The 15,076-nt window shown below is 43.2% G+C and overlaps 1 protein-coding gene across 1 annotated transcript in view; it reads left to right on the top strand.

The window, feature by feature from the left end:
- The window catches only part of RFX3 (regulatory factor X3), a 261,190-nt gene that overhangs the window by 198,924 nt on the left and 47,190 nt on the right, over positions 1 to 15,076 (top strand). The window contains exon 7 of the mRNA XM_054986134.1: positions 154 to 273. Coding sequence (XP_054842109.1) covers positions 154 to 273 — 120 coding nt within the window. The remainder of the gene's footprint in view (positions 1 to 153; positions 274 to 15,076) is intronic.

Raw genomic sequence — 15,076 nt, 5'->3', positions numbered from 1 at the left:
TAACATGTCTACCTCTGTCTATATTTAGTCGATCCTGCATAAAATAGCTGGAGGTAAGACTAATGTACAATCTGCAAGATTTTAAGAACAAGCCAGAGAGGGCATAATAATTTTCAGGTTATGTAATTTTTAAATGTTTTCTCTTTCTCAAAGGGGGAACTCCAAATATCATTACTATGGGATTCGTGTCAAGCCAGACTCCCCTCTTAATCGGCTACAAGAGGACATGCAATATATGGCTATGAGACAGCAACCCATGCAGCAGAAACAAAGGTACAGTATTGCAGCAATAAACATACCACTCACCCTTTAGCATTTCTTTGTAGCATCCTGATACTTGATCTAGGGAAGAGGAGCAGGTGCAGTAAGCTCACATTTTACAAATAGTTATCCTGACAAAATATGGTCAATCAAATGTTTACATAAATGTCTGATTGATTGGGATATCTTCAACTGAACAGAAAGAATGTCCTGTATCAAGACTATGTCACAATTTAATGTCAAAGTATATGAAGAGATTCTAAATCCTTTTCCATTTTGAAATTGGGGTAACATTCACAAAAATATCCGAATAAGATTTGGCCTTTCATGAGATGGTCTTTTGTGTTAAATAAAAAGGTCATGTTTGCCTCTCTTGATGTCTTTTGAGGAAGGATGGGCTACCTATGTAACAGAAGACCTTTTTTGGCTAGCTAAGCACATTTGTGCTGTCCTGACAAGGTTGCCAGGTCCCTCTGACTTGAAACAGGTGGGAGGGGGCTCCACTTCACTTCTGTCATGCACACAGTTTGCATACAAGTGCACTCCTGATAACACTACTTCCAGTTCAACTTGGAAGCGACAGGGTCTCAGCAGGGCCAATCCCTGTCCCCAGCTGCTGTTTCCTGCCACAACTCACCTGGCCACTGTGTGGGGGGTGGGGTGGGGGGGGGAGAATGTGGCAAGATGGCACACACTCTGCAGGCTCCCGATGCCCCTGATGACATCCCATCATTGGACGCCTGAGGAGTGCATGCCATTTTGTCACATGCCCCCATCAGCTTCCCCACACCTCCCCCACCAGCTGCCCAGGTGAACTGTGGCAGGTGGGGTCAGGATACCCCACCCCCCACAGGGGGCTGGCATCCCTATGTACAGCAATGATTATTTAATTTTGTTTTTCTGCAGTTCATTAATCTGGTTTGATCTTTTTGGACTACTGCTTCTTTTTTTTCTGTTTGGTATGTTTATGTGGTGGTCACCTGAAAAGCTACTACACAAAAAATCAAATTCTTCTGCACTCTGAATTGGCCCTGAATAGTAATATCTTGGCTGGCAGATATTTCAGTGACACAGAACATACATAAACCTAGTATGACAGATGGAAGTCTGTCCTGCCCCTGAAAGGTAAAACAGCCACTCAGCTGTTTCTTCTCTGAGCCTTTGGGAGCGCTGCTGCAGCATCCAATCATCTTTCAGAGAGGGGAATGGAAAGTTGGACAGAAATGCAGCAGCAGTTAGTTGGTGTCTGTCTTACGAAAAGAGCAGACAGGATCAAGGGTAGCTCTGCCTAGCAGTGTGGAAGAGGGGTTTAGGTCTACCTCCGGGAGAGGACAGAGTATCCAGTCATGAGACCTGTAACTGGCAATGAGCAGACTTCATACCAATTATCTTGAGAAAGGGCAGAATGGTGTGGGTGGTATCCTGTGTGTGAAAAGATTCAACCTGGTGGTTAAGCAATGAAAGTCTGTTTGTAACCGCAGGCATTAGAAGGAATTTAAATCACAACCTGAAGCCATAACTAGAAAAGTTTAAGTGCCTCAACTAGGCTTCTCCTGTGATGGTTTGGAGATGTGGGCTGCTGTTCTGTTCTTTTAAAACCACTTGTACATAAATAACTCTTCTTTGTTGTTTTGTTGAACCTCATGCTTCAGTGATTTCTGTACACTTCAGGTGCAATACAAAAAAATTACCTCACAATAGCGAACCCAAAGTCTTTACTCTCACTGCCATAAGAACATCTAGCAACTGAGAGAAGGTTAACATTTCAAAACAAACATCGTTCCCAAAATTATAGGAGGTTGTGTGGGTTCCCTCAGTTGGAAGCAAAGGCCTGTTGCATCTAGCAACCCCTACCTGCAACCTAGCAACACTTCTCCTTTCTTTTCATCCTACATGTTCAGTACTCGTGTATCAGAATGCTGAAGAAGTTTTACAGTACCGTCCTAAGCAGATTTACACTCTTCAACGTCCGTCAAGGTCAGTGGGAATAGAAGGGTGTAACTGTGGACGACTCTATCAGTTCATTCTGGAAAACATCTTCAGCATTTTTCAGGTTTTGCTCTTGTATCTTAGACCACTGAAAGAGTAGTCATCATGTTGCAGTTTAAGTGTCATTAATGTGTGGAATCCCCTTTTATATATTTGAAATATATATTTGACTTTAATTAGGTAAATAAATACTGTACTGTGACAGACCTCTTTCCAGACTGTTCTGTTTCAGCTTGCAGATGAGAGAATCACGTGGTTGAATTTAAACCGCTTCGGGACTATTAGGTAAGATTTGGCCATTGTTTCCAATGGGAAATGCCATTCCTGGCTTTCTGGGCACCTGGGGGGCCATTTTCTTACCTAATAATACCAGAGTTGCTGGGGAACTTCTGCTAACTCTCCTCTCATGACCACCCAAGTTTCAGAAAGATTGGACTTTGAGGGGCCATGTTATGGCCCCCCAAAGAAGGTGCCCCATCTACCTCCAATCTCCATTATTCCCTATGGGGAAAACTAGTGGGACTTTCTAGGTAGCTGGGGGTGGCATTTTGCAAACAAAATCCACCAGTTTTGCAAAGGACCTACTCCTACTCAAAAACCCCAAGTTTCAGAAAGATTGGACTCCCCACCCTCCCACCCCGCAAAAAAAGATGCCCCATCCACCTCTCCCCAATGAGAGGAAAAAACCCTGCAAGTCTAGTGACTCTCCTAACAGTCTCCAGGTGCAGGTCCAGAAGTCAGCACAGCAGGTCCAGCAATAAGTCCCAGGCAGGCCGGCCAAGTCACAGCCCAGACCACAGAGACAGAGGCAAACCAGCAGGAAACAGGGACCAGTCTCATGTTTCCAGGCAAGGGCAAAATGGAGGCTGGCTAAAAGGCAAGTCTCCAATTTAAATCCCTGTAGCATTTCCAAAAAGGCAATCTCCTTCCAGAGAGAATCCCCAGGAAAGGAGAGCTGCTGCAGGGATTGGACATTCTCTGATTTCCCTCTCCCTTCCCTGATCCCCCTCCCTCCTCCCACTTCTGCCTCTTATTCACTCACTCCCCCCTCCCATTGGGTGAAAAAAAGGTGCGAACTTGCAAAAAGCACTTTCTTCCTGCAAGTTTGCAGGAACAGTCAGCAAGAGAAAGATTGCAGCCACTCCACCTGAAGCTTACCGAAGTATTCCGAAGTGCTTCAGCAAGCTTTGCTTAAGCATTTCCAAATCGCTTCAGCAATGTTGAGGCTAATTTGAAAATGCCAAATCATTCCAGATCAGGCCCAATTCGGGTCAAAACCCCGAAGCGCACATCCCTACTAGGGACAGCTAGTATCATTTACATCAGTGCAATTCTAGGAGTGCCATTTTCTGTGTTTAAAAGCTAGCATGGACTTTACTAAACCACCAAGATGTGATCATTTATTTAAATCTTGTTCCTGATATCTGTCTACTTCCACTATGTTTCTAGACTGACAGCAGTGAATAAATGTCTGCTAAATAATACTTTTATGTTGTGCTTGATTAGAATAAAGGAACAGAGAAACAAGAGTAAGAAACAGAATGAGATTCAAATAAAAAAATCCACTTTGATTGTATCAAAAGTTAACTTGCTAACAATGCAACGCTAAGCAGAATTTTACTATTCTAAGCCTATGAATTCATAGGACCACGCTGTAAAGTACTTGATTTTGATTTCATAATCATTAAAAACTTTTAAAAATTGCTTTTCTGTGAGGTTAAAAGTTGTTACATGTAGAATTTGTGTTCCATCAGAATTGCAATTTGTCTACAAGCAAAATTACAAATATGTCCAATAGTAGAGAAGCAGCTACAAATTGTTGCACCCTCTGCTACTCTAGTCTTGATAGCATTCCTCGGCAGAGGAGGGTGAGTTGCCAGAGGGGCTAGACCCTGAGCTACCATGGAGAATGAGCAAAAGGGACAGACACTATTACTCTCATGCTCAACAAGCTTGGTCTCACCATCATTCAGGTTTGGACTGGATTTTGGTGAACCATACCAAACGCATTCCATCATGTCGGGCTTTAATATCTTTGAGCAACTGAAGGGAGCCAGGACACTTTACGAGATTTCTGAATCAGCAATGTCTTACCAGCTATCTGAACCTGAGTGGGAACGGAGTTTGAGCCCAGCTTTGGAACGATCACCGGATGAAGCAGCCTTGGGAGCAGGACGGGTATCCCCCAATGAAGATTACCAGTTGTAGACTGAGCAAATGTTGAGGGTGGCTCGATCCCTTGAGACAGAGGTGTCAGCAGTAGACCCGAAGCCGAAGGATAAGATCCTTCAACATCTCTACTCAGGCAACCCAGCTAATGTAGCCTTTCTGATTATAGAAGATTTTTGTTTATTTGATCAATTCTATCCATGAGAAACCGGCCTCTTCTCATCCGACCTCGAAAAAGACCGAAGGACTCTACAAGACACATGAGGATATCTGTGCATTTCTGTTCAGCCACCCTCCTCCGTCATCTTTAGTGATGGAGATGCAAGCCAGGCAATGCCAGGGCATGCATACAGCCCCAGCTGATAAGGAGAGCAGAAAACTCAATTCTCTGGGCAGAAAATTTACTCCTCTGCTGCCCTTAATGTTAAAATAGCTAACTACACGGCAATCATGGAGGCATACCAGGTTCTGTTCCTGTGGAACAGAATGACAACCTTTACAGACAAATTACCTGAGGATCAGAAATGCTGGCGAAGGTGATTCTTGATGAAGCGCTCAAACTATCAAAACAACAGATCAATGCCGATCATAATGCAGCTGATACTTGGGCCAGATCCTTAGCATCATCAATAGTGCTGAGACGCCACACATGGTTAAGCACTACTGCACTTCCTGTAGAAACCAGGAACAAAATTGAAGCTCTTCTCTTTGAAGGGTCAACTTTATTTTCATCTAAGACTGATGATTATTTATCACAAAAGTGAAAGGACAGGCAGACAGCCCAATCCTACAGCGTCTTCCCACCTAAAACACAGCCGACACAGTGTTATCAGTATCAGCCTCAGCAACCTTACAGAGGAAGAACGTACCGGTATCAGCCGTATCCTCCATACCCACAGTGAAAGCAGTCCCAATCCCAACAGGGACAGTACCAAAGGAGACGGTCCAATAACCGTCCACATCAGGGGCAGCAGAACCCCTTGGCTAAAGAGCCATAGGGGCAACAGAAATCCTTCTGACTAAACGTGGAACAATCAGTTGTGTTTGGTGACAGGTTGGCTGGTTTTTATGTGGCCTGGGAAGACATCACCAATGCTAACTGGGTTTTAAATATTGTAAAGTTTGGTTATAAAATTGAGTTTGCTTCTTATCCAACCTCAAGTTGTCCTAATTTCCCGTCTTGTTCCTTTTCTGATAGGTTGCTTTCTGAAATAACTGAATTACAAAAGAAAGGAGCGATACAGGAAGTAGCTCCTGATGTCTCCAGGTGGGGGGTTTATTCCAACATGTTTTTAGTGGATAAGAAGGATGGAGGGGTCACACCTGTTCTAGGCCTCAGAAGTTTAAATACATTCATTTGTGCAAAGAAATTTAAAATGGTCACACTAAATGTGGTACTACAATTGCTTCTGCAGAACACATGGTTTGCAGTTTTAGATTTGAAGGATGCATATTTTTATATTACAATACATCCTTCATATAGGACAGTGATGGTGAACCTTTTTGAGCCCGAGTGCCCAGACTGCAACACAAAACCAACTTATTTATTTCAAAGTGCCAGCACTGCAATTAAACCTGAATTCTGAGGTTTTAGTTAAGAAAAAACAACTCATACAGTTGTCCCAACTAATTAACATCTCTCTCTCTCTCTCTCTCTCTCTCTCTCTCTCTCTCTCTCTCTCTCTCTCTCTCTCTCTCAAGAGCCACGACTGAAAGTAAAGCAAGTTAAATCAAAGCAGCTTACTCTGCTTTAGAAAGCCAGCCCCAGCAGCCTCGCTGCTGCCTCCGCTTCCTGCTGCTAAAGAGACGGGCAGCAGGGAGGCAGCCTTGAGGAAAAGGAATCACGTCGGCAGGGCCAAAACCCATGTGATCTCTCTCTGCTCAGAGCTACTGGAATGCTGTTGCAGGCGTTCCCCCTCCAAATGAGCCCTGGGCCTAGCAATCGGAGACTTGGCTCGCGTGCCCACAGAGAGGGCTCTTGCTGTGGCACGCATGCCATAGGTTTGCCATCGCTGATATAGGATGTTCCTAAGTTTCATATGTAATGGAAGAGTTTTTCAGTATCAGGTGTTACCCTTTCCACAGCCCCTCGGGTTTCCCCGAGTGTGTGGCCGTCATGGTGGCACATCTAAGGAAATAGGGATATGCGATATTCCCTTTCTTGGATGACTGGCTTCTTACAGCATCCTCGGAAGCTCTCTTAAGTGAACATGTAGCACTAGTGGCCGACACATGTAGTCAATTGGGGCTCATAGTTAATGTTAAGAAATATGACCTATCCCCCTTCAGGAGAGCTCGTTTCATTGGTGCTGTTCTGGATAGTGATCTGATTAAGGGTTTTCTTCCCCAAGACAGAGCAGACAGAGTCAGAGCCTAGTGAACCAGGTACACCGTTGCAGATTCCAGTCAGTGTTATTTATCCAGACCTTGTTGGGGCTCATCATGACCTCCACAACATCGTTTATACCCATGGCAAGATTGCACATGCACAAACTGCAATTGTAATTTCTATCAGTGCATAATTTTGAATGCAGTGGAACAGATAGGAAATACTCAATGCCCAGAGCAATTGTTCAGACTCTAACTTGGTGGACAGAGGACATGAATCTCCTGGGTGGGGTTGAGTTTGGTTCCTCACAGATAGATGTTACATTGTCTACGGATGCTTCCACCTCAGGCTGGGGGCTAGTTGTGGCTCACTCAGCACTCATGGGAAATGGCTGAGTCAGGAGAGAAATTTACACATTAATGTGCTAGAGCTCAGAGTTATTTGTTATGCTCTTATCACTTTTGCAGATTCAATATGGCAAAAGAGAGTACAGATACTGACAGACAACTGTGCAGCAATGTTTTATGTAAACAAGCAGGGGGGCATCTCTTGCAGAAGGTTGTGCAAGGAAGCAATTGTCATCTGGGAGTGGGCCAACCAACGAAACATCACCCTGCATGCTGTACATATCCCAGGCATCATAAACATAGCTGCAGACAAATTGAGCAGACTCAATTCAGAAAACCACAAGTGGTCCATTTTCTATGATATACCTAGAACTGGTATTCAGGAAATGGGGAATACCGGATATAGTCTATTTGCAACAGAATGGAACTGTAAACCCCTGCGATATTATTCCAGGGGAGGAGTAGGTATCAATTCACTAGGAGATGCCTTCCAACTAACATGGAGGGGCCACCTATTTTATGCATTCCCCCCAATCCCATTGATCATCAGGACTGTCAGCAAGATAGAAAAAGTAATATACAGAATATAAGTTAAATTGGTTGACTTATATGAACGCATGGATTATATGGTTTATATGGTATATGGTTTATAGAAATATTTGAAACCAGGAAATTATGAGATTATGGAAAAAGGGACAAATTGTTTGTCTAATACGGAAGAAGGGACTTAAAGATAGGGTACAGAGTGTTAAAAATAGTTAAAGAATTATTGCTTAGATTAAAGGGAAAGTATATGTTTGTTAGATAGATGAATTTAAAATGAGTAAGGGAAAAGGGACAAAGGGTTGGAAAACTGTTGGAAGTCTAAAAAAAAGGGGGGAAAGGGAGGGGGTTAGAAATTGGGAAACGGGAATTGATTGTAATGTGAAATCAAATGATTCTAATTCCAATAAAAATTTTATTAAAAAAAAAAAGGACTGTCAGCAAGATACAGGCAGACAGACCTCATATGATTCTGATAACACTATACTGGCCCAGACAGGCTTGGTTTCAGCATGTAATGCATCTCTCCCAGGGTTGACTGTATCGGTTCAGCTTGGAACCAGATCAGCTAACAGACAGTGGGGTATGGTACCACAACCTACCCAGACTGAAACTCACGGCATGGCACATAGCGGGTCAGTGACCCTGTCTGTAAGAGCGGCAGAGGTCGTTCTCAATGCTAGGAGAGAAAATACAAGGAAATCTTATACTTTCAAATGGGAACACTTCAGTACCTGGGCCTGGGACAAGGGACTGAACCCTTTTGATTGTCAATTGTCAGATATTTTGGAATTTTTGTTATCCCTCAAAGTTGAGGGCCTATCGAATTCTTCTGTTAAGGTATATTTGGCTGCAATCTCAGCATTCCATCCCAAAATAAATGGCAAAACATTTTTATCCCATAGTTTGTCAAAATCATTTCTTAAGGGGTTACAGAACTTGTTCCCACCTGTTAGGGACATAGTACCTCAGTGATCCTCACAACTGGTATCAGAGCTAACTAGACCTCCTTTCGAACTGTTAGCCACATGCGATTTGAAATTTCTTTCGTGTAAGGTAGTATTTTTAGTAGCTATCACTTCCACTAGATGAGTGGATGAATTTGTAGCCCTGAGATCAGATCCCCCATTTTTGAAGATCCATCAGGGGAAAGTGGTAGTGAGACCTGACCGTAAGTTTAGACCTAAAGTAGTGAGCCAATTCCACCTATCACAGGATATCATACTCCCTGTGTTCTTTCTTGAGCTATCTAATAGTTTGGAGAGGGCCTTACACTCCTTAAATGTACGAAGAGCCCTACTATTCTATTTGTGTTGTACACTGACATTTAGAAAAGAAAAGCAATTGTTTGTCTGCTATGCTGGCCCTAGAAAGGGAAAGCGGGTCATGGTACAATTTATAGCCAGATGGTTTACACTAACAATTAAGACTTGCTATGTTACAACTAACTTACCATGTCCACTGGAAGTGAAGACACATTCCACCAGATCCCAGGTGTCCTCAGCTGCATTCATGAGAGGGGTTTCTCTGCATGCCATCTGCAGTGCTGCTACATGGTCATCTTCGGAGACATTTTTTAAATAATATGCCCTGGATGTGATGGAGAGAAAAGATTCAGCAGAGGGACAGGCTGTACTTCACTGCTTATTCCAACGAAGAACATACCCAGCTCCAAGATAAGGAGCTTGTGAGTCTCCCATGTGGGACTGCACAGATGAAAACAGAGTTGCACTTACTGTAACTACTGTTCATTGATGTCTTCTGTGCAGGCACACATACCCTCCCCACTGCCCTACAGTGCTTCTTCAATACTTATCTGTGGGAGCCGGTTGCCAGGAGGAACTGAGGGGAGGGGGCACCATCTCCTGGTACCGTTAGGAACGAAAAGCCAGACATGCGCACTGGGGAGACGAGCACCCCCTAGCGGACTTAAAGCTTGAAATCCTACTGATAGGCAGGCCAGCGCATGTGCAGTCCCATGTGTGCCTGCACAGAAGACATCAATGAACAGCAGTTACGGTAAGTGCAAATCTATTTTCTCCTGGCTGACAGGCACAAGGTGCTGATTGACAGGGTCATCCCTGATGCATAACTACTTGGTTGAAATGCAGCCTAGCGTCTAATGCAGATTACAGAAAATCCACATATGAGCATAGTGATTGACCAAACCTGAGTTCTGCAGGAAACACACAATAGTAGTGTGGGGAGTCACTCTTTATCACAATAGAAATCTGGCTTGCTGAATCTCAAGAGACACCTGTCCCATCTTCACTGACTGCACTGCCTGCTCTGCTAACCCATTGGAATATGGGTGATAGGGGGCAATGTGTATGTATAGAATACTATTGTGTTCCATAAAATCTCAGAAGGTGGCCCCTGTAAAAGTTGGGGCATTGTCTGGCTAAAATTTCAGGCAAATCAAAAGTGACAAAGATTTTTCTGAGCTGTCCCACAGTTACCTGAGCAGTGACTGAAGACATTACCCATATCTCCAACCTTTTTGTGTAAGCTTCTACCACTATTATCAGCATTTTATCTCTTACTAGGCCTGCAAAGTCAGCATGCAGTCTTAACAGGGTTATCTGGCCATTTCCAGGGGTGGGTTGGTGCAGCTGAAGGTGCCAGACAAGTTTCTTGACAATGGCCAGAGCATCCCATCATTTGCTCAATGTTCCAATCCAAGCTTGGCCACCAAACTAAGCTACAGGCCACTCATTGCATTCTTGAAATACCAAAGTGAGTTTCATGCAGTTGAATCAAAACCTGCTTTCTCAGCTTATCATGTACTATAACTCTGCTCTCCCACATGAAGGATCCTGCATGAAATCCCAGTTCTAGTTATCTCTGAAAAAATGGCTGAAATGCTGCATCCTGTATTCTGTCCAGCCAATCATTCTGCACCCATCCACAACTGGTGCCAACTCTATATCACTGCAGGTTTCTTCGCAAAGGTGCTTAGCCGTCACTGTTGTTCCACTGAGCAAGTCTACAAGTAAGATCAGATTTCCTGGGTATGGTACTTGTGTAGGGGATTCAGGCAATGGCAATCTGCTACATACGTCAGCATATAAGTGTTAACCACCAGCACAGAATCTAATCTCATACTGGTAGGTAACGAATATTAAGGTCCGCTGCTGCATCTTACTTGAGGCCATTGGAGGTATTAGTTTATTTTCACCCAAGAGTGAGAGCCATGGTTTACAGTCCATAAGAATGGTGAATGCATGGCTATACAAATAGTGGTGGAACTTCTTGACACCAAAAATAACTGCCAAGGCTTCTTTGTCAAATTGAGAATATTTCTTTTCTCCTGGAGCCATGATATGAGAAGCAAATCCAGTTGATCTCTCTCGGCCATCTGGGTATACATGAAACAAGACTGCCCCCTCTCCATATTGGGAGCCATCGCAAGCCAACACCATTGGTAATCTAGGGTTGAAATGTGTCAGCACCTTGGAGGATTGCAACTGAGTTTTTGAGGTTTGAAATGCTACTTTTTGAGCCTTCTCCCATTTCCATGAAACCTTATTCTTTAAATAATTTGTGCACAGGTGTCAATGCAGTGGCAAAAACCTATGATAATAGTTCAAAAGGCCCAAATATGCTTTTCATTCTGAAACACGTGTAGATGTTGGGGCTTCAGTAATAGCCCTTACCTTGTCATGTACTGGGTGGAGCCTTCTGCATCAATAATATGCTCCAAGTATTGTACTGAGGAGACCATAGAAAAACACTCCTCTGTAGTAGTTGGAGTCCCATCTTTTGGAGTGTCTCCATTGCCACCTTCAGTGTATTTAAATGACTTTCCTGATCTACTCCAGAGATCAGAATATCATCCAGATAGACTAAAACACTGGGGATCTCTTGTAATATCACTTCTGTGATCCTCTGAAAAGTTCCAGGAGCAGAAGATACCTCAGACAGGAGGCATGCATATCTAAATAATCCACAATGAGTATTAATTGTGAGTAAATCCTTAGACTCCAGAAGCAGTTGTTGATAAGTATAACTAAGATCTAGCCTGGAAAATGCAAATAAATCCTCAATTTTAGCCAGTGAATAGCGATCCAGCTTTGCAATTCTGTTGAAGTGACTTTATAATCCCCACAAATCCTCACAGATCCATCTGCAGGTACAATTGGCCCATTGTAATGACTGAACTGGTTCTAGAATGCTGTCCTTCTGCAGGCACTGTAGTTCTGCTTCCACTGTACTACGCAAAGTGTATGGCAAAGAACAGGGTCTGAAAAAATGAGGCTGTGCATCTGGGCTCACATGAATTCTGCTGTCATCCTGGTTAGCATTCCTTGTTCTGGATTGAAAATTTATTTTGTTTGTTCCAACACTTCCTCCAGTGACTGTGAGTAGAGCAAAAAAAATGTTCCGCCAATCCAGTTTCAATTCCCATAGGCAATTCTGACCCACCAAGGTGGGTCCTCTTCCTCACACCACCCACAAAAGCAAATACTTGTGCTGCCCGTTGCATGCCACTGATTGAAGCACCCTGCCTGCCAGGGAAATAGTTTCTCCTAAATAGGTTTGAAGCTGAACATCTGCTGGTTGTAGAGGTAGTGGTCTGGCTGGGGGCCATAAGTTATTAAAGATGTCCTCTGCTATTATGGAAAATACAACTCCCATGTTGTCTTCCATGTCAGGGTGTGACCCATAACAGTTACTTGAATCCAAACTGGTGGTGAACAGCGATCACCCATGGTATATATGGCATATAGTCCATCGTCACCTTCATTGTCAAGGTCCAGTAAGTTGGCATTTCTCCTTTGATACCTCTTTCTCACTGGTTGGTTATGGGATGGGAGCTGAGTGGGACACCAACATGCTAAATGCCAGCAAACTTCGTCTCGAAAACAACAATAGAGATATACAGAGCCCCACAATGAAAACAGCACTCTGTCTTGCTCAGGAGAGAAAACTCCCACTGCCTGCTTCTGGGTAGGACACAAGGCCATAGTTTTGGTACCAGCCCAGATTTATGTGTTACCACATCATTCAACCCTGCTGTATCCTCCTTTCCACTCCTCTGTAACTCCTTCCCTTGCCAGGCAGCTAATTCCATGGCCACAGCAATGTCCACTGCTGTTTTAATATCAAGGCCTCTTTTTTCCATCAAACAGCGTTGTATTGCCTGATCAAGTATACTTGCAACAAGCCTGTCATGCAGCATCTGGTCTAGAGAAGCTCCAAACTCACAGAATTCAGCCAAAGAACATAGCTGAGCCTCAAATTCAGAAAGTTTCATCAGTTTTCTGCTGGTGACTGAAACTTCTGGGATTGTACCACAGCTGAAGGCTGCAAGATGGCTTACATGCTGTTGTACCAAAGTGCACAATTCTTTGAAAGTTCTGGCTTTTGAGGTGCCACCAACGTTTGCCCACAAACAGTCAAAAAGATAGATTTCTGCTGCTCTGCATCTTCAATCTTGTTTGCTTTAAAATAATGTTCCAGCTTCTCAACGTACTCAGGCCACTCACTCCATCAAATTCTGACATAGCACGGTACATTGCCATAGTTACTGAATTTTATCTACATTGAATTTTATCCTGATTTATCCCATGGTTATTGAATTTTATTCACAGTGTTTGATACCAAATTGGTTCAAAACTTTATTGAATACAGGACTGGCGTGGTCTGGGTCCTGCTAGGCCTTAACCAGCCACAGCCAGCAACCAACTTAACAGTTGAAAGTGAAACTAAAATTAAGGCCTTTTCCTTAAGGGATCATGTTAAAATAACTATACAGTACAATAAAGGAACATCACCAAATTCACAACTCACCACAATATAACAAGGAAAGCCATTACAAAGGAATAAACCCAGTTTTAAGCATGTTTTTGATTGTGAGTAATAGGTGGAATGCAAATCTGCCTTCTATAGCCCAAGCATGAGGAGATAGTCAGAATCATCACCTTTTTTGTTGTTTAATGCTGCTGGAAGCAAAAAGCAGTCTTCATACCCTTGCCAAGGATAGGTATACCAAGGTCAAGAATGAGTGCTTTTAGTAGTTATTCTTTATCATGTTTTAATTAGGGAGGAGCATAGCATGTGGATCAATTTTAAAATATTTCTTTTTGTTCTTTCCCACCCTCATGCATTCTCAGTTATGTTTTTCCAAAAGTTTATGTTAATAAATATGCTTCACGTTATTTTTTTTATTTTTAGAATTTTATTTGAATGGAAAAATAGAAACAACAATAGAAAGTGCATAGAACTTTGTACGAAATATAGAATACTAAATTTAAGCAACAACAGAAAAGAATATTTAAAATATGTGGCAACACAGCTAACTTATGAAATGTTTCTCCTCTCCTTCTCCTTAATTACTTATACCTAAAATTTCAGATCAATAAGGCTTCACGTTATTATCTGCTCTTATGAATACCGTCTTGAGTAGACATGGGCACGAACCAGGAAAAAAACAAACCACGTGGTTCATGGTTCATTCAGTTTCACGGAACATGAACCATGAACTTTGCTGAACTTGAGCCAATTCGCGAACCAGTTTGAGGTCCAAGGGAGCCCAGAACGGGCCCTTTCACACTCACAGCCAAATTAAACAAGACAATTACATGAGGTCATGCGAGTGTCTAGAATCATGTCTGTTCCTTCCTGGCTATGTCCGTTTTACTCCTGATGAACGTGTGTCCTGTAGCCCCAGTCCGTGCACGTGTTGGGTAACTGGTGTTGTCACAGTTGCAAGTGTCCATAGTCATAATCAGCGAGTCGCCATTGCAGAGCGTCAATTTTGAGCGGCTTCGGCTTCCCTCTCCCCTCTTTCTGCCCTTGGATCTGGCTTATACTCAAACTGTTTTGCTTTTAATTTGGATAGAGGGCATTTTGCAAGCAAAATCCACCAAATTTGCAGGGGAGCTAGTCTTCACTGTCTTCTAAAGACCCCCCCCCCCCAAGTTTCAGAGAGATTGAACCCAGGGAAACGCATGATCCATGGGTCCCCCCTTCCTGTCATTTTCTCTTCACAGTAGTAAAAACAAGTATCTGCTGACAGCTACTTTGAGGGGCTGGCCCTTTTCCTGGCTAGATGGGCCAGGATGGGAGCTCTCTAGTTGGCAGGGACAGCTGCCAATCAAGCATGGAGGCCTCAGATTGGGGGCAACCAAAAGACTGCCACCATTGCCTGGGCGATTGATTGGATGGCGCCAAAGTGTCTTGCTTCCTGAACCAGCAATGAAACAGTAAGAAATTGACATTTGTTTCATAAAAACGCGGCCCCACCGAACGTGTGTTTATTTGACTATGAACCAGCCATTCCATCTGAAATTTTGTTCCGTGGTTTGTTTCGTGCCCATCTCTAGTCTTGAGCATCAATAATTCAACAACATAACAACAAAGAAAGGTAGTAATAACAGCAAATAATGATCATGGTAATGACAAATATAACCATAATAGCTACAACACTGGGTTG

The sequence above is a fragment of the Eublepharis macularius genome, chromosome 8, assembly GCF_028583425.1.
Source record: "Eublepharis macularius isolate TG4126 chromosome 8, MPM_Emac_v1.0, whole genome shotgun sequence".
Taxonomy (NCBI): domain Eukaryota; kingdom Metazoa; phylum Chordata; class Lepidosauria; order Squamata; family Eublepharidae; genus Eublepharis; species Eublepharis macularius.
The sequence above is the reverse complement of the archived record's forward strand: the minus strand, read 5'-3'. Positions and strand labels throughout refer to the sequence as shown.